We start from the raw sequence: 20,917 nt of genomic DNA, 5'->3' as shown, positions 1-20,917 counted from the left end.
ACACACACACACACACACCACAAGCCCGTTCATGCAAATGAAAGAAGACCTAGCTTAACAGTTCATTTATGGGAAGAAATGAAAAGTAGGGATCCTTGAGGGTGGAGCGAGAGAGATCCAAAACAGCCATTCCTCATCTGTGCATCCCTGAGGCAAGGCTTGGTTTGATTGAATCGCTTTTGTTCCAAGCTGGGGGATTTAAGGCTCCCCCTTAAACGAACTTAAGTATTTTATTTTATTTTTTTTAAAAAATGTATTAAAACAAAATGAAACAAAAACAGAATAGGGGAAAAGGGGTGTTAATTTCATCATTTTAATGTTTTTAATAAAGTAATAGCAATAGCGGACTTATATACTGTCTCACAGTGCTTTACAAGCCCTCTCTAAGCAAGAGGTCCTCAATCTTTTAGGCACCAGGGACCGGTTCTGTGCAGAGGTTTTTCCGTGGACCGGAGGGGGTGTGGTTTTGTATCCTGCCTGCACAAGGTTTTGAGGTGAGGTTTTGAGGTGAGGTTTTTCTTGTGTGGCCTGGTTGCTGGCATGCCGCAGCCCGGTACCAGTCCACAGACCAGGGGTTGGGAACCCCTGCTCTAAGTGGTTTACAGAGTCAGCATTTTGCCCCCCAATAATCTGGGTCCTCATTTTACCAACCTCGGAAGGATGGAAAGCTGAGTCAACCTTGAGCCGGTCAGGATCGAACGGCTGGCAGTGGGCAGAGTTTGCCTTCAATGCTGCAGCCTAACCACAGCGCCACCACTGCTTCTCACAAAGGCTGTGTAATGCCTTTCAGAAACGAAGTAGGTCATTCAATCTGCTTCCTTTTGTTCCAGTCCAGTTGTAAGAAGGAGGGTCTTCATTTGTATTAAGTATCAATCGTTTATAGGTCGTCCTTGACTTACAACAGTTCATTTAGTGACTGTTCGAAGTTACAACGGCACTGAAAAAAGTGACTTATGACCATTTTCAGACTTATGGCCGTTGCAACATCCCCATGGTCAGGTCATCAAAATTTGGATGCTTGGCAACTGATTTGTATCTATGGCGGTTGCAGCATCCCGGGGTCACGTGATCCCCTTCTGCTACTTTCGGACAAGCAAAGTCAATGAGGAAGCCAGGTTGAGGTAATAGTCATATTTTTAATTTAACAACTGCAGTCATTCACTTAACAACGGTGACAAGAAAGATCGTAAGGTAGGGCAAAATCCATTTAACAGCGGTCTCATTTAGCAACAGAAATTTGGGGGGGGCTCAACTCTGGTCGTAAGTCGAGGACTACCTGCATTTTGTCTAAACAGACCAACAATGGGATCTCCAAAAAAGGGTCTAATTTGCCCTGTCCCCTTGGCCTGAAAAGTAAGGTCAGTCTTGGCATGAAGATAGTTTTTCTCCTGGCAGAGTTAAAAAAATGGGAAGAGAGAGTCTGCTTTTTAAGATCTCATCAGATGGCACCCTTCTTCGGTTGTGAAGTGATACTGCCGAGTGACTTCTACACTTATTTACAAACAACTCAGACTAGAGAGCTGCTCAGCCATGTTAAGTTGACACTTGTCTTTAAAGATAAGCGAACTGCTCAAAAAAAAAAAGTAGGAAGACGGTGGCAACGATGGATAGAATCTGCATTCCATTTGGCTAAACAGATGGAAGAAAAACAGATAACTGAAGAACGTCACCTTGCTCTGCGTGAATTCCCTGAACATGGCAGCGAGACCTTCGTCGTCAATATCGCAATCAGTCTTAATGGCGACATTCAGGATATGAATAGGTTCATCTCGAGCGCTCTATGGTTCAAAGAAAAATCAGAAGGTGGATTGGCGTGGGAGAGAGAGAGAGAGAGAGAGAGAGAGAGAGAGAGAGAGAGAGAGAGAGAGAGAGAGAATGCAGTAATAAATCGATGGCTGCATAATGTTTACAGGTGGAATGGAGACCCCTATTGTACCCTTCAGAATTTTGGAAGTATGGCTGTTCATACTTTAGATGGGAATAGTTACCTCCTTCTAAATTCTGTAATTTTAACTGTTTTTAAAAATTGCCAAAGCAAGAATCACCAACACATTGGTGTGTCAGATTTGAGCATTAGTGATCCAGCTAGACATAACAATAGCAATAGCAATTAGGCTTATATACCACCCCATGGTGCTTTACAGCACTCTCTGGGCAGTTTTACAACGTAGAAGAATTATTTGCATATCGCCCCGAACAATCTGGCTCCTCATTTTACCGACCTCGGAAGGATGGAAGGCTGAGTCGACCTTGAGCTTGTCAGGATTGAACTTCAGGCTGTAGGCAGAGTTTGCCTGCAATACTGCACTTTAACCACTGCACCCTCAGAGCTCTTTCATAGCATCTATTCATAGCTGTCAAAAATGCAATAAATGTATGGCCCAAATCTCCTAAGATTGCTGACATTGTTTATTATTTATTTATTAAGTGTTTATGCCACCTATCTCCCCTGTCAGACAACTCTGACAAATAGTTAAATAATTAAAACTTAAAACTATCCAATTTTAAATTTGTTCCTTACGGAAGATGTCAACTTAAGTTGACATTGTTGAACGAGATTTCCACTTCTCAAGATATAGGATAGTCTTGCAAGATATGGGGTCATTTTTTTTTCCAAAACTGAGATTATGCCATCACACATCTTCAAGCAATAGCATCCAATGCTTGAAAGGTTTTCCAACCCTTAAGCTAAGAATAGGCCTCATGTAATTTTGCATAACATCTTGCTGACTCAGATTTCGTTTCTCATGGATCTGGAACCCATAAAATTCTACCACCCTGAGAAACAAGGAATACTATGAATTAGGGCAGCGCATTCCTCCAGATTCAAAGGCAAAAATGTATGCAAATCTGGAGTCTTTGGTGGTCTCTGAGCTTGGTTGTTTTCTTGCAGACGTTTCGTTACCTAACTAAGTAACATCATCAGTGCGAAGTTGAGATTTGCCTACATGCAAAATTCTCTCATTTGCATGCTTTCTGAAGCATTTGATGCCCATGTATGCTACCAACAGAAGAAAATATTTGTAGCTCAGAGTTGAAATGTGGGGTCCTTGATGCTCTCTGAGCTTGGTTGGTTGTTTTCTTGCAACATTTCATTACCCATCTAGATAACATCATCAGTGAAAGGGTAATAAAACATCTACAAGAAAGCACACAACCAAGCTCAGAGAGCATTAAAGACCCTGCATTTCAATCCTGAGCTACAAGTATTCTAGGTCAAGGTAAAGGTTCCCCCGCACACCCGTGCTAGTCATTTCCGACTCTAGGGGCCGGTGCTCATCTTCGTTTCAAAGCTGAAGAGCCAGCGCTTGTCCGAGGACGTCTCCGTGGTCATGTGGCCGGCATGACTAGATGCCAAAGGCGCACGGAACACTGTTACCTTCCCCCCGTAGTGGTCCCTATTTTTCTACTTGCATTTTTATGCGCTTTCGAACTGCTAGGTTGGCAGAAGCTGGGATGAGTAACAGGCACTCACTCTGTTACGCGGCACTCGGGATTCGACCCGCCAAACTGCCGACCTTCTGATCGACAAGCTCAGCGTCCTAACCCACTGAGCCACCGCGTCTCTTCTATTGGTACTCAAATATATTGCGAAAACCCAGAAAAGATACAGCTGCTTTAATGAACTGCATCCATATGCTTGCACACACCTTTTTCTCCACAGCTCTTTTAATTTGCCCCCGTCCATTCAACCCAAGAAGCTGCCTCTACTGTCAAACCCAATCAGAATAGACTACTGTACCTTATCTTCATCATACAGGGATGAGTGTCCTGATTCTGGAAAGGTGGGACTTGGAGGTGGAGAGTCGCAAAAGCATCCCATAATCTCATCAAAAAGTCTGAAGCAGGACATAAGCAAAAGATCAACCATCATCAAAATATCAAATAGCAATCCAACATTTTAAGATATTCCCAGCATTCCATTTCATGGCCTCAAACTTGTTCCACCCATCTTCTTCTGGTTTCTCTGGTCCACAATATCCTGCAATATTTATGAAGGCAAAGCACAACATCAAAAGGTGTGACAAGTAAGAAGGCAAAAGAGTATGGGACAAAATTGCTTACCATTACAAGTGTTTCTCAATCTTGGTGGCTTTCAGAAGGACTTCAACTCCCAGAAGTCCTCAGCCAGCATTGCTGACTAGAGAATTCTGGGAGTTGAAGTCCAGACATCTTACAGCCTCCAAGGTTGAGAAACACTGAACTATATGATGACAAACTGCACAGGCCAGTGCCTTCCCTTACCCAGACAAAGCAGACAACTTCAAAGTTTAACCTAAAGGTGCTTTTTCAAAAGGCAACTGGACTTTCTTTGTTTTTACTTGAAGACGTTTCATTTCTCATCCAAGAAGCTTCTTCGGTTCTTCTTCAACTGGATGAGAAGCAAAACGTCTTCAAGGAAAAACCAAGAAAATCTAGCTGCCTTTTGAAAAAGCACCTTTGGGGCAACCATGACCTGGATGACTGAGAACCTCCAGAGACATTCAAAGTTAAGCCAACATCTCTTTCATAATATGTTCAAAAGAGCTTTGCTCCAGATCCCTTCACCCTTATGCTATTCTGTCCTCCTCCCCTTCCAATCCTGCCTTCAAATTACCCTTTCTGATACCTAGCTCAACCTGGGGTTTGTACACTGCAGGAGGACACGACGTCAGACAGAAGAAGCAGAAAGCAGAAGTGATGGAAAAACTAAGCCATCCTGTCCCAGCTTTGGTACTCCTCCATTGCTTACCGGACGAAGTCTTCAAAGGTTCGGAAGGAAACCATGCCTCCCATGCGCTGGCAGGGTGGGGTGAAAGAATTGTCCAGGAGAACGTCGCTCACACTGGCCACGTGGACCATCCCGTAATGGTTAAGGTTAGACGAGAAGGACATTCTAAATAGCAGGTTCAAATCACAGGACGTATTAGGAGACCAGCAGAAGACAGACAGGGCTCAAAAAGAAGGTCAGGAGAAACAAAAGAGCTCACAAAACTAGTTAGAGACTCTCTCTCTCTCTCTCTCTCTTTTTGGAGGGGTGTGTGTCAGTAAAATAAAGGAGAAAACTTCACTTGGTTTGGCATAGAGAAGTTCAAAGAAACAAGCACACAAAAATAGGGTAGGAGTGGATTTAAGCTCACCACGATGTTGGCTCTAGCTTTCCTAAAGAAACCATCTGAATGGTTATTCAAAATTAAATTTGCAGAGCGCAGGTTTCCAAGATTTACCCTTTGGTATGTTCAGACCCTAACCCTCATCCCACCCTCTTCTTCCTCAACTCTTGACAGGGCTGAATTCAAAACAAGAAGTGGCAAATTCTTCCACCAATTGGGGGAACGGTTAGCTGTACTACAAAACCAAGAGGCCAAAGTTGCAATAATAGCTGCAACAGAATAGCACTAATGTGCTACTCAGTAACCTCCAACATTTTGTGTGTGTGTGTGTGTGTGTGTGTGTGTGTGTGTGTGTGTGTGTAAATCTGGATAGTCAGTTGAGGAACCTGCTAACCAGGTTTTAAACAGCTTCAGTAGAACTGAAAATGAGTTTCAAAGGAGCTTCAGTGGTCACCGAAACATCAAAGCAGATGAAAAGAGTGAGAATATTTGTGTTATACTTGTTATAACTTTTTTTTAAAGCTAGAAGGATTTCTGTGAACTAGAACAATGCATTGTGGCTTTGCCACTTAAGATCCTGAGCAAACACCCAAAAAGATCAGGAAAAGGATGCCAATGCCAATGGCTCTTAATACGTTACTTTGGCTATGCCTACAAGCCATTGCAATGGCTTGCAGGATGGATAGAGCATTTTAATCCCTCCCTACAGCTGGTACAAGTGGCTGGGCTGATAGACAAGGCTGTTTCACAGGGTTTGTTGACCACAACAAGCGGTTTGCCAATTTTCACACACCCCCCAAAAAACCCCCACAAGCTAACCATGGGCATATCAAAAGCCCATGGACGTACTATATGAAGAACTAGTCCTTCGTGGTAAGGAAAAGACTCCAATATGGTGGAAACACAGAACTCTTCATGGTCTCTGAGCTTGATGACTCAGAGCTTGCAAACTCCTTGGTGGCAGCTTGAAGACATCTCATTACCCAACTAGGTAACATCATCAGGATGAGGGAGTGTGGGGTTTGCTGTCTGTTTTTACTGTATGCAATAGTTTGCCCTGACAGTTTTTTTTATATATGTTCAAGTAAAAACAAAAATTACAGGGATTGAGCTTGGCCAGTAAAACAGTTGAGCAGCAACAGCAGAAATCATGAACTTTTAATGTTGTATGCAAAGACTCATACTTTGTGGGAAAATCCTTCCAATACTTTGCAAGGCTGTTGTAGGGAAGAAGGTCTGAATGTATTATCCATACACAGCATGGTGGGAGCCTTGCACAGGAGATCCCAACTCTAAAGAAGGAGGAATTTCCTGACTATGAGAGCTATTAGTTTCACTGTGGTTTTAGTCATGGTTAATATGTTTGCAGGCTATTATGAATCTGTAATTTTTGTTTCTGATGTCGTTGTGTTCGTTTTTTAACTGTTGCAAGTCAGGAATGTGAGATGGGCTTGTGAATGTGAAACTGAGTCCTGGATAGGATGTTAGATTAATGACATCTGGATAAGAGGTTAGACTTCTTTTACTGGTCTACTATAGAGAGCGTCCTCTCGTACTGTATTGTGGTTTTGGTATGCTGGTCTGACAGCCGCGGATAGGAAAGTATTACAGAGGGTGGTGAGCACAGCACAAGACATCGTGGGCTGTCCCCTGACACCACTGGATGACCTCACCAGGGCCCGCTGCCTTGGAGGAGTGAGGAAAATTCTCAGGGATGACTCACACCCTGGTCGGTACCTCTTTACTCTCCTACCATCGGGTAGGAGATACAGGAGTATAGCCAGCCGTACCAACAGGTTGAAGAACAGCTTTTATCCATGGGCTGTCAGGCTCTTGAGCGGGAAATAACTTTATGTATGATTGACTTGCGAGGCTGCTGTGTTGTGTGCAATTAGCACATGGTGTAACAAGATGGTGGGTTTGTTGTCACTGTGAGTTGTAGTGGCGGGGGGAGGCATAAAGGGAGGCTCCGCCAATCTCATTTGGACAATAAAGGTTCATTCATTCATTCATTAAGTCTTCTAAAGGTCACTAGCATTCTAAGATTTGAAATTTTCACCAAGATTTGCAAGCCGCAAGGAAATACTTTAGACTATTCAAATTTGGGGATGGGGAGAGAGGCTGTTGCTTTCATTTTCCTCTTTATGTAATGCCTCCCATATATTGTGGCGTTTAAAAAGTAATTATCCTAGCGAATAGATGGGGACTTCAGAGTTTGATCTCTTGAGTTTTGGATATGTAAAAAGCATTCACATTTGTTTGTTGGAATGTACTGAGCTGGATTTTGTCCCCGTGGCTAGTAATTATTTATTTATTTCTACCACTTCTACCTTTTTTTAAAAAAAATATTTTTTTTAATCTGAGCCAGTCTTTAAAAGGTCACGAATTTAATAATAATTTTAATTCCATGAGGCTGGATTTTCAGTCTGCAGCCCTGCAGATTCTTAAGTCTGCTTTTCTGAAATAATTGTTACCTGCTGAAATTAAAAGAGAGCAAAATTGGTTACGAGCTAATCTAAGATTCGTGGCTTTGCAGAGAACTCTGTCAGCGGCATTACTCTGAGCAAGAATCCCATTAGCCCCTTGGCATCTGAAAAGGGCTTTCAAGCATTTTGCCTCGCAGAACTGTAACATTTCCAGCGAGGTAGATTATCCTAAATCCATTCTGCAGATGGCAGTACTGAGGCTGAGTGAAAACAAACAAAAGAAAAGAAAATCCATAACTGGTGGAATTTGCTAAAATAATTTGATCCACAGAAGGCAGAAGTGAAATTTTCACTAAAGGCTATCTTAACTTGTAATTCGACCTCACACTTTGTGAGTCCAGCAGCATCAGGACCCTGATTTTGACAACAGCTGGTAGCGAATTTCATCCAGAATTACAGAGTTGTTGAAGTCTGAGGTATCTTACCCAATTCAGTTGTTTCAGCTAATTAAAACTTTCATAGTTTTAATTCCAACTTAATTTCTGCGGACCTCGCCCCATATAGTTTTTTTTAATTTTGTTCGTTCAAATTTGTAATTTTTGTTTGACGAATAAATAATTAAAATGAAAATAGCGTAGTCTAAAAGAAGCTCGGGGGGGCATTCCTCTCTCCTGTTCCACTATTTTTTTTTTAAAAAAAACCACATACATTGCAGAATAATTTATATCTTGACTATTCCCAAACTCTTTACGTTTTCAACAGTGAGGCTATACATTGCCCTGGCAGACAAAAGCAGATGATAAAACAGATAGGATTAGCCTTTGCAAATTAAGAACACACATATACACAAACGCCCACGTACACAGAGAGAGCTACTTTAGTTTCTGAAGACATAGTATATTTTCTCTGAACAAAGGCCATGGATATACATCAACAGAAATATATAACAACATGCTGAAGTATGTTTAGAAATCGCTAAGAATGGTATTGTCCACTGTGCCAGCTGGGCATAACCTTTATGCTGGATTTCAATGCCCTTACATCAGCATCAACAGACCAGGCTCAGAAATGTTCCAAGTTAAGCTTTTTCCGAAATACAGGTAGTCCTCGACTTACAACCATTCATTTAGTGACTCTTCGAAATTACAACAGCCCTGAAAAAAGTGACTTATGACCGTTTTTCACACTTACCATTGCGGCATCTCCAGGGTCATGTGATCAAAATTCAGTTGCTGGGCAACTGACATGTATTTATGACCCTTGCAGTGTCCCGGGGTCATGTGATCACCATTTCTGACTTTCCCAGCCGGCTTCCGACAAGTGAAGTCATTGGAGGAAGTCAGATTTGTTTAACGACTGCATGATTCACTTCACGATTGCACTGATTTGCTTAACACCATGGCAAAAAAGCTCATAAAATGGAGGGCAACTCACTTAACAACTGCCTTGCTTAGAAACAGAAATTTGGGGTTGTTAGTTGAGGACTACCTGTAGGCAATAATCTTACCCACATTGTGAATTGGCGTTAAAACAGGTGTGTGAGATGTTATTGTGAGCATCTATCTAAAAGCCATTCATAGCAGGGGTCTTCAAACTTGGCCCTTTTATGACTTGTGGACTTCAACTCCCAGAATTCCTCAGCCAGGCATGCTGGCTGAGGAATTCTGGGAGTTGAAGTCCACAAGTCAAAAAAGGGCCAAATTTGAAGACCCCTGATCTAGAGGCTGTATTTATGCAACACACCTGACCAGTTCATAAGAATAGCAGTCACAGAACCATGCTGAATTTGGTTCGTGTTAAATTAGTTTGGTTGTATGCATGTATAACCCTGTGCGTTCATTTGCTAGGCATTTTGTTGGTGCAACACAACCCAGGAGTCACTGTGGGGCTCCCAAGGATACAAATATTATAAATGGGAGTCGAGCCTGGAATAAAACAGCTTCTCATATTCCAGGGACATTTGGAGAGTTGGTCAAAGGGGACAAGATGGCTGGCCAGTCTAAGCCCCACCCCTTTTTAACAAGGAATGCACATTAAAGGAGGCGGGGTTTGAATTGTGCCATTGCACCGCCATCTTGAATTTTTTTATCATCCCCATGGACACCCTTACATAGCATATTTCTTCTTCAACCATGGGCTTTGGATGACCCCATCACTTCTCCAATGGAGAGCAACGTCCTGGTACTGAGAAACAACTGCTAGATGACTGCTACTGGGTCATCGTGGAAGTACTCATGAGTCAACATCTGGAATCCAACTGATGGCTCACCTTGACTTACATCTACCCCTCTCCTCATCTCTCTCCTACATCATGACCAGCTGAAATGGTTGATTCAACAGTGTGGCATTGCAAATGCTGGTTGATACCCTGTAGCACTAGAGATCTTTCACAATATCTGGTGAACATTTTGATTCAGAAGAAACCATTCCACACACCAGTCCTTGGTCAGCAACTTGTGGTAAATATGACCTAACACAACAGCAGCCTAACCCTTGCTGATTTGTTGAAAATATCTCTTTGTTTGTGGCAGGGGTCTCCCAACGTGACAACTTTAAGATTTGTGGACTTCAACACCCACCAAGTCTTAAAGTTGCCAAGTTTGGAGACCCCTGGTCAATAGCAAGTGAATTGCCAGACAGCAAGGTGGTTGTGTGCGTGCACGTATGTGAACCCAGAACCTTCCCCTGGGTCCTTCAATAGTGACATCAATTGATGTTACAGGATGAGTTCCTCACAAAATACAAAACAGAAGATTGTGGTCCAAAGTTTCAAATACCTCTACAGAAAAAAAAGCCGTCACTTCTCTACCAGGGAGGAAACTGCAACGACTGAATGCTCTGTTGTGTGGATAAAAAAAATCCCTACCTGTGAAAATCTAACCTGTTGGGTGGTTAAGGGAAAAAAAAAAGACTTGTCCAGGGCGTGCTAACTTGTGGAAGTGTGGCATATTTCCTTCTGACACGGAAATAAATTCTGTCGTGTCAAGTCTTCTATCTCCTGCCTACAAATGGTGCAGTGATTACTACTTTAGAGAGAAACAGGCCAGAATACCGAATGAGGCCACTGAGTTCCCGCTTATCTCTATCCCACCCCCTCCAATTTGCCTTTAGCCATATTTGCAAAATTGCATTTTAAAGGAAAGAAACAACACGGGGGAAAGAAAACACAGTTCTGGAAGACGGCTGAGCAAATACATTCTCTTTCAAGCGAGAGGCTGTACGTCTTTCCTGACAAATGACTATATAATAATTAGTTCTCAGCCAAACAGTTTCCACCCACCCTCCTCCCTGAACAGCCCAAGTGAATGGTTGGCATTTTTTTTAAAAAAAAAGTTAATTTAAGGCAGATGAAAATGATCTCTGCCAAGGCATTCAAACTGGAGAGAATACACCCTTCAGCCAACTGGAGATTTAACAAGTGGGAGAAACAAAGCTACCTCTAGAAGCCATTGCCTGGGCCGTCCCCATCCAAAAACCATTTTCACACCCGATGGTCTAGATCAGGGTTCTTAATTAATTCTTAATTCCACAGATCTCTTTGATGTCTACGGATAGGAGTTTAGGAGCCCTCTGAACTTGGTTGAGGAAAACGTTACAACTGTATTTTCATTAAATTTAGTTTTTCAGTCGGCAACCCGTGTAGGCAGCTCAATAAGGCATGACCTCTAACTCTCCAAAAAAACGTTCCCGTGTTGTCTTCAATAAATCTCTCCGTCTAAAGTAATTTGAGGCTGTTCGTTTTTATTAATTAATTTTTTTATGCCGCCCATCTCCCTTACAAGGTGACTCAGGCTGGCTTGCAAGCTCTTCTTTTTAAAATATTTTGGATAGCCGAATCTGAGCCAGGGACTTTGGAGCATGATCCGCATTTTATCTCGTGTATTCAAATAATATTTGGGCTTTCGTAGCTTGCGTCAGACTTTCAAAGGGATCTGTAGCCCAAAAGGATTTTAAAAACCCTGCTCTAGGGTCCTTCTTGCCAATGGCTAAGTTGGAGGCATCTTCTGTTTGCTTCCCCTGCTGTAGAAGGGTGAGTAGCTAGTCTTCAAACCCACTCTGCCCATTCTTGGCCGCGATCCAATAAAATCAATTTCATTTCTTTAGGAACTGGGTAATTAAGCACCAAGCAAAGGGTTCCCCGCCCTCCTACCTCCCAGTGTTTTAATTCAAAAACTTTGGAAGTCTTCTCTTCCCCTGGGCATTTTTGAAAAAACGGGAGTTGGCCTTTGTCAGAGAGAAGCTAATGGCCACTTTCTCAGAGAAGGCCAGTTGAGCAAAGACACAGCATCCCTTCTACTCACAGGTGAGCAAACACCGACAAGGATATTTTGCTAATCTCTTTCCTATTAAAAAAAAAAGATTTAAGATATAGGGAAATGAAAAGGTTAAGGATCCTGCGTTCAGAACCTTCCCCAGCTGGGAAATTTGACCTTCGCAAATTTGGGATATGGATCAATGTCCGGAAAATCTGGACGTTGTGCAGGTAGTCCTCGACTTACAACAGTTCGTTTAGTGACTGTTCGAAGTTACCACAGCACGGAAAATGTGACTTAGGACCATTTTTTCACTTGCAGCATCCCAATAGTCACGTGATATAAAATTTGGACGCTTGGCCATTGGTTCATTTTGATGACGGTTGCGGCGTTCCCGGGGTCACATGATCCCCTTTGGCGACCTTCCGACAAGCAAAGTCAACGGGGAAGCCGCATTCGCTAAACAACCGTGATATTAACGTCACAACCGCAGCGATCACGCAACAGCTGTGACCAGGAAGGTTGGAAAATAGGGCAAAACTCACCTAACAACTGTCTCACTTAGCAAGAAAAATTGGGGGCACAATTGTGACCGTAGGTCGAGGATTACCTGTATACTTGGAATACCAACTCTGTTTTAAATCCCAATTGGTGGGTTGGCCAGCTGGGGTCCACCTTTGCTACCCAAGGAAAAAGGAAAGGAGAAAGGAAACCGACCAGTTTTTGCTTCAAGATCTGGAACAAGTTTTTAGGGCAGGTAAGACAAGTCTTGAGCGCTGGTGAAGCAATTTTTATAGCATGCCAAAAGAAAGGGTAAAGAGAAGAACAAAGACAGAAACATTCAAAGAGGAACAGAGGAAAACATAAAAACAAAACGCTGAAAATAAGGATTAGAGATTGGTATAGTTTTGAGTGGGAGCCAGATTCCAAAAAAAAACAACGAAATAAAAAAGTTAGGTTGTTAAAGAACCCTTTTTTTAAATAAAAAAAATTGTGTTAAAACTACACATTCTTCTGACAACTAGCTACTTTTTAAAAGAGCTAAAAAGGAGAATTACTGTACCTGTTGAGCGTGGGAATGTTCCCTCTGTAATTAAACAACCACAGTTAGTTAAAGATTGGTTAGTGGAAGCCATCATTAAAATGAATAAATCAATAATTTTTTAAAAAAATAATAATCAGAACTGTCATTCAAGCCAGTGTGCAAAGCAGAAGCTGTAAGAATTACATTTGTAGAGGTGGAAAATAAAATAAACATATTTATTTTCTGGCAGCATCCATGGGACATAGGAAAGAAGGGCTTATCCATCGGTATCATGAAACATAAATAAAAAAAAAACTCCAAAAGGTGCTTTAGAAAACCATTTTCTTCTTTCTTGACACTTTTTAAACTATGAAGTTCTTCCTCAAGACAACTGCATATAAAAATTATACAAAAATTAACTGCATTTAATTCTTTGGGGGAAAATGTGTTATCAAACTATTCTTTACACATTTATTACCCTTGCAAATTGTATAGCCACTTACTCAGAAATAAGTTATACTTGAAATCGATGGGGAACATTACCAAGCTATAGGACATTTTGCCCTTTTAACGTTAAATAAAGCAGACTTAACTGAAAACCAGCTTTTGAAGATGGGTAGCAAGGCATTAAGGCATTGTAACTCTTTGTAAGATTACTAATATAGCGCAAAGTGTATTATGGGCACAACACGGCCGCTGTCTCCACTGAATCCGCTGTGAATGTTTGGGGGGAAGGGGAGAATATTTCAGGGTCCTGAGGAAAGCAAATGTAACTTTCTACACCATCTTTGGATCTAGTTCCTCTTTATCTCAGTGTAAATTATGTTTCAGGCAAAAAGAACAACTATCTAGATATAGTATGCGTTCCTGTAGGAGGAGTGTCAGAATCTGCAGGTGCAGTCAAAAGAGGAATCAGTCTAGAGAGTCTACATAGTCACAAACATTTGTCCAACCCTTCTTGAATTCCATTAAACATTAAAGGTAAAGGTAAAGGTTCCCCTGCACATGCGTGCTAGTCGTTTCCGACTCTAGGGGCCGGTGCTCATCTCCGTTTCAAAGCCGAAGAGCCAGCGCTTGTCCGAGGACGTCTCCGTGGTCATGTGGCCGGCATGACTAGACGCCAAAGGCGCACGGAGCGCTGTTACCTTCCCACTGGAGTGGTCCCTATTTTTCTACTTGCATTTTTTACGTGCTTTCGAACTGCTAGGTTGGCAGAAGCTGGGACGAGTAACAGACGCTCACTCTGTTACGCGGCACTCGGGATTCGACCCGCCAAACTGCCGACCTTCTGATCGACAAGCTCAGCGTCCTAACCCACTGAGCCACCGCGTCCCCCATTAATCATTATCTAGCACCAAAATAGTGCTAACCATTAGTTGACTAGATTCCTGTGCATAGGGATGAGCAATGAATCAGTTTGATTCCAATTAACTTGTAGCCTTTATCTTTCACGCCTGAAGTTCCGATGGACATCACTTGGGAGTGAATATCCCAATGTAGTGAGTTTCATATAGCACATAAAAAAAGCATCATCATAAAAGAAAAAAGAAGTGAGTCTATGACCACAAGAAATAACGTCACTTCCCTTAGCCCCCTACTGAACCCCACTGCCAGATACATTATTTAATTATATTCCTTCGCCAATTTTTTTTCAGCCAGGATGAACAGAAGCAAGTCACATTTTATTACCTAACTGGTAGCATAAATATTACAGAGAATTTGCTGCTGACGGGAGTTCCAAAAGTGCTTTTCAAAAGGAAAATGATTTCTTTGGGGTTTTTTTTCCTGGAAAATGTTTTGCTTCTCATACAAGAAGCTTCTGGATGAGAAGCAAAATATTGTCGAGGAAAAAAACAACCCAAGAAAGTCCAGTTGCTTTTTGAAAAGCACCTTTGGGACAACGGTGAACCTGGATGATTGAGTTATCTGCTGAAGGGAATTGATATTCAGCAAATTTAAACCTGGGTACAATTCTGGAATTTGGCCCCCATCTTAAAATGCGTTATACTGAGAAAACTGTCAGTAGATAGGACTCGGCAAATGGTGGCTGGCTAGTAGCATTAAGCAAAGCCTGAAGATATACGGTACATAGATTGATAGACTGAAGTGAACTGGATGATGCAAACATCTTCATCCCTATCCCACCAGGCTCAAGGTTGACTCAGCCTTCCATCCTTCCCAGGTAGGTAAAATGAAGACCCAGATTGTTGGGGGCAATTAAGCTGACTTTGTAATAATGCCGCTTGGGGGTGTGTGTGAAAGCCCTAACAAGCAGGCATATACATAGAATGAAGGCTACTGCTAAGCTTGTAAGCCGCCCTGAGTCTTCGGAGAAGGGGGCGTGATTTAAATGTAATAAAAATAAAAATAAATAAAATATTTTTTTTAAAAAACAACAACACTGTACTTCAGCTTATCAATGCAGTCCTTCACGTATTAGACAGAAGTTGTCCTTAGTTTGAGGCACGTTTATATTAAACAGGGAAACCATTTCTCCATTGCTTATAATTTACAGGACTCAAAATGTGCTCAAGTCTGGCTAAACTGTGATTGTATATATTGTATTATCAATCGCTATACACCAACAAGAATAAAATGGAATATGGGAACACTCGTTCAGGGTTGAAAGCTCAACCAGAGCTCGGCTTATTTTATTTTATTTTATTTTTTTATTTTTATTCCATTTATATCCCGCCCTTCTCCGAAGACTCAGGGCGGCTTACAAGCTTAGCAGTAGCCTTCATTCTATGTATATGCCTGCTTATTAGGGCTTTCACACACACCCCCAAGCGGCATTATTACAAAGTCAGCTTAATTGCCCCCAACAATCTGGGTCCTTAAATTCTTTTAAATTTAACTGGTTCTTTCACAGGTTCTTCCAGGAATGGGGGCAGAAGAAATAAATAATTCACTGAGCACATGGATGGACATAATTTTTTTCACCTGCAGTTCGTGATTAGGAAGGGTAGAAGCTGCATTATTAAAATGCCCCCTCTCTCTCTCTCTCTCGCTCACTCGTTCTCCCTCTCTCTCCCCCTCTCTCTTCCTCTTTCTCTCTTCCCCATTCTCTTCCTCCCTTCCCCTTTTTCTTCCTCTCTCTCATCCTCTCTCTATCCCTGTCTCTCCATTTCTCTCTCCCCCTCTCTTCCACTCTCCCCCTCTTTTTCCTCTCGCCTTCTCTCTCTTCCCTTCCTCTCTTCCCCCTCTCTTTCCTCCTTTCTTCCTCTCTCTCCCCCTCTTCCTCTTTCTTTTCCTCTCTTCCCCTCTTTCTTCCTCTCTCTCCCCCTTTTCCCTTCCTCTCTTTTCCTTTCTAAACTTTTCTTCCCACCTCTCTCTCTCTCTCTCTCTCTCTCTCTCTCTCTCTCTCTCTCTCTCTCTCTCTCTCTCTCCTTCTGTGTGTAAAGTAGGATTCCCAGGTTGCACATTTATATAACATTTTACCTGAATTAAGCTCAACTGCCCTTATATCTCCATAAACCTCTGTGTTTATTGATTTGTTTACTTAGATTTGGATGGTGAGCATGCCCAGTGAAAAGCAGCCATTTTTGTTTTCTTTTTAAAGATTCCATGAGGCAGAATATTCCTGAAACATTCCTTGGAGTGCCCACACATCTCTACAGGTACTCCTCGACTTACAACAGTTTGCTTAATGACAGTTCAAAGCTACAATGGCACTGAAAACAGAGACCTATGGCCGTTTTGCACACTTACAACCATTGCAGCATCCCCATGGTCACATGATCAAAATTTTTAGATGCTTGGCAACCGGCTTGTATTTATGACGGTTGCAGCGTCCTGGGGTCACGTGACCCCCTTTTGCGACCTTCCGGCAAGCAAAGCTAATGGGGAAGCCAGATTCACTTAACAACCGCGTTACTAACTTAACAACTGCAGCGACTCAATTAATTACTGTGGCAAGAACAGTCCTGAAATGGAGCAGAATTCACTTAACCCCCCGTCTCGCTTAGCAACAGAAATTCTAGTTTCATTTGTGGTTGTAAGTCAAGGACTACCTGTATCTTTCTCATGGTATTCGATATCAGTGGACATTTGCCGTCGTTTATATTCATCCCATGAAGTCAATGACCAGTCAACAGGAGCGTGGGGGGAAGCCTGAACTCCCCCGGAGGAACTTTTGAGATGATATTTCAACTGATTCACTTTTATTGCCTTGAATGAAAAGGACGGGCCCATCCGGTTATATGGACTGTGTCATATAAAATACCGAACTGTATTTTCCAGGAGGCAAATTTAATGGCAGCATTGTTCAAAATAAAATCTTCCCTAGGCCTACGCGTCTTTTTAGATTTCCCTGTAATAGGGGGCCATAAGAAGAACAGAATATCGGAGTTGGAAGGAATCTTGGAGGTCTTCTAGACCAGGGGTCGGCAACCTTGGCTCTTTTTTGACTCGCGGACTTCAACTCCCAGAATTCCCGAGCCAGCATAGCTGGCTTGGGAATTCTGGGAGTTGAAGTCCGCGAGTCATAAAAGAGCCAAGGTTGCCGACCCCTGTTCTAGACCAACCCCCTGTTCAAGTAGGAGACCCTATGACATTCGCACAGAGAAAGACCCCTACGTTGTAGCAGAATACCATTTTTAATTCTGGGAATGAGGGAACTGTTCATGATCCTTCTCCCTCCGGAATAGCATTTCTTTATAAACATATGGAAGGCATCCAAAATAACTACTTAATGTGATCAAAATTAATTTTAGTGTAGATGCAATAAGTCTTTTTCGATTCGCCGGACAGCATGATCCTTCTTATCAGTCTCTGTTTTAATGCCTGATTTTGCAGCTCCATACAGTTCCTAAAGCTGTCGTTCAATTGTAATACAGGTAGTCCTCGACTTACAACCAGTTGCTTAGCAACCGTTCGAAGTTACGATGGATCCCTCCCCTCCCCCCAAAGGTACTTAGGACCTTTTGGTTCTGAAGTTCTGACATCATCCTCAACCGTAATCCATGACTGCATTTTGGGTGCTTGGCAACTGGCTGGCATTTATAGTTGTTTGTAGCATCCCCAGTCATGTGACCACAAGTTAAAGTTTTTTGGTTTTTTTTAACAGAAACCAGTGTTTACTTCCGTTTGATGACCCACTTTATGACCATCACGACTTATGACCGTCATTGCCGGGCACAATTAAGGTCATAAGTTGAGGACTACATGTATGGAATAATAAATGTTAGTCTTTAAGGTGCCCCAAGACTTTGCTGCAATTTGTCATATGACAGAAAGCACAACGTGACTGAATACATATAGAATAAAATAGCTTGTCTTTATTTGGCTAGGTTTAAATTTAAATTAAATTGGGTTTTAGTTCTACCTCTGCCCGCTTCTTTCTTCTAACCAGGTTTGCTTTCCGCAACCTGCTATTCAAAACTGGGATCACGAGTCAGACAGATGTGCAGTCTTGCACAATCCCCAGGGTAACGACATTCCCACTGTGTGTAGAGTGTGTAGTGGTCTCTTTGTTTAGAAGTCACATTAAAATTGGACGAGAGGAGCTGTTTGTGATTTTTTTTTGTATTTTTGCAAATTCATTGTGTGATTCTTATTTTGGATATGAGAATCTATTTGTAGGAAAGGATGAGCCTTTGTACCACTACATGCAATAATACAGATGCCCAGTTGCAGAGAACACTTCTGTAACTGATACAATAGACCGTGTAGACCAGGGGTGTCCAATCTTGACAACTTCAAGACTTGTTGAAAGTCCGTGGGTCTTAAATTTGAACACCCCTGCTGTAGACCATGAAAAAACTTTACATTATTTATTTTTTATTTATTTTATTTTAATTCCATTTATATCCCGCCCTTCTCCAAAGACTCAGGGCGGCTTACAAGCTTAGCAGTAGCCTTCATTCTATGTATATGCCTGCTTATTAGGGCTTTCACACACACCCCAAGCGGCATTATTACAAAGTCAGCTTAATTGCCCCCAACAATCTGGGTCCTCATTTTACCTACCTCGGAAGGATGGAAGGCTGAGTCAACCTTGAGCCTGGTGGGACTCGAACCTGCACTAATTGCAGGCAGCTGGTGTTACTTAAGGAGGCATTAGCCCACTGCTCCACCAAGGCTCTTGTTAGATTCCACCAATCTAATATTCCCCAAATTACAAGGGCTGCAACTCCAGGAATTCTCACCAAGCCTGGCTGTTGGGAAGCATGGGACTTGTGATCCCAAGCAAATGTTTTATATGGGGGAAGGCTAAGATTACATTGCATTACATCTCTGTAGTTGATAGAGAACACAACTCGCTTTCTGAGAAGTCGAAACAAAACCAGAAATCTGGACAACAACAAAAGACAAATGGAGGCAGAACAAAATGGAAACACACTTGCCGATACAGCCTGGACAAAGATCCTTGTTAAATTCATTAGATTTTTTTTTATCCTGCCTTTATTACTTTATACAGGTAGTCCTCGACTTAGAACAATTTGTTTAGCATCCGTTCGAAGTACAATGGCACTGTAAAGAGTGACTTAAGATCATTTTTTCACACTTATGACCACTGCAGCATCCTCACGCTCATGTGATCAGAATTCATACTTATGAATTTTGAATATGAACATGACTCATATTTATGACGGTTGCAGTGTCTTAGGGTCACGTGATCCCCTTTTGCGACCTTCTGACAAGCCAAGTCAATGGGGAAGCCAGATTCACTTAACAACGGTGTTACTGACTTAACAACCGCACTGATTCACTTAACTCTTGTGGGAAGGAAGGTTGTCAAATGGGGCAAAACTCACTTCACAGCTGTCTCGCTTAGCAACAGGAAGTGTGGGCTCAATTGTGGTCATGAGTCAAGGACTACCTGTAAGTAACTCAAGAAAGCAAACCTATTTAATACTGCTTCCTTCTCCTATTTGCTAACACTTTGGATATCTCCAAAGGCCTCCGTGTGAAATGAGCACAGGCCTCCATTGCTCTTTCTGCTCTGAGGTGTAAGTTTTAAAATAATGAACTCACCCCAGCCTCCCCACAGAAGGGGGACATCATTTGAGTATCATTTGCAACACAGCTAGGATAGCAAATGGACAATCTTTTCAGAAGAACCAGCAGCGTGGAAAGAATTGGTGATTGGGAGGCTGCACAGTTGGAGTGTGTACGGTCCAGGGTGTCTCCAGAGCACGTCCGGATGTAATTTACGCTGTTCAGGCACCAGGTGCAGTTACGATTTGCTCCTGGTCATGAGTAGGGAAGCGGGAGAATATGCTAACAGAGGGATGGAAGAGGTAGAGTACAGTAGTCCTTCCAGAATCTCAACCCAAGTGACAGGAAAACTACTTCTCCGTTATTAATAAAAGTGCCGGACCATTTATTTATTTATTTATTTATTTATATCCATATAAATATATTTATATCCATATAATCTATTTATATTCCAGTTTCAAGACTGGAATGGCTCATATTAAGGTGTTACCAATCTATTACAGCCACTTATGACCACAATTGAGCCCAAAATTTCTGTTGCTGAACAAGACAGTTGTTAAGTGAATCACTGCAGTCGATAAATTAGAAAGAGGGTTGTTAAGTGAATCTGGCTTCCCCACTGACTTTGCTTGTCAGAAGGTCGCAAAAGGGGATAATGTGACCTGGAGACACTGCAACTGTCATAAATATGAGTCAGTTGAACAAGTGTCTGATTTTAAGCATGTGACCATGGAAACTCACAAGGAGAGAAGCAACCTAGAACTAAGGAGAAACCTCCTGACAGTGAGAACAATTAATCAGTGGCAGCCGAGGCAGCCCCCCAAGTTCCTAAGGATAATCAAAATTTGAACACTTAGCAACTGGCTCATATTTATGACGGTTTCAGTGTCTCTGAGTCATGTGATCACTTTTTGCAACCTTCGGAGAAGCAAAGTCGATGGGGAAGCCAGGTTCACTTTACAACCAGGTTACTAACAACTGCAGTGATTCACTTAACAACTGTGGCTGGAAAAGTGGAGCAAATCTCACTTAACAACTGTCTCGCTTAGCAAGGCAAATGTTGGGCTCCATTGGGATCATGACTACCTGTAAAATCGGGCATGACTCATTAACAACCTCCTTGCTTAGCGACGGGAATTCTGGTCCCAACTGTGGCCGTAATATGAGGAGTTATCTGCT

The 20,917-nt window shown here is 42.2% G+C and overlaps 1 protein-coding gene across 1 annotated transcript in view; it reads right to left on the bottom strand.

The window, feature by feature from the left end:
- The window catches only part of ACACA (acetyl-CoA carboxylase alpha), a 254,747-nt gene that overhangs the window by 110,398 nt on the left and 123,432 nt on the right, over positions 1-20,917 (bottom strand). The window contains exons 30-33 of the mRNA XM_081313199.1: positions 12,836-12,859; positions 4,733-4,876; positions 3,743-3,839; positions 1,671-1,778 (exon numbers count right to left, since the gene is read on the bottom strand). Coding sequence (XP_081169325.1) covers positions 1,671-1,778; positions 3,743-3,839; positions 4,733-4,876; positions 12,836-12,859 — 373 coding nt within the window. The remainder of the gene's footprint in view (positions 1-1,670; positions 1,779-3,742; positions 3,840-4,732; positions 4,877-12,835; positions 12,860-20,917) is intronic.

The sequence above is a fragment of the Vipera berus genome (assembly GCF_964194415.1).
Source record: "Vipera berus genome assembly, chromosome: 1".
Classification (NCBI taxonomy): domain Eukaryota; kingdom Metazoa; phylum Chordata; class Lepidosauria; order Squamata; family Viperidae; genus Vipera; species Vipera berus.
The sequence above is the reverse complement of the archived record's forward strand: the minus strand, read 5'-3'. Positions and strand labels throughout refer to the sequence as shown.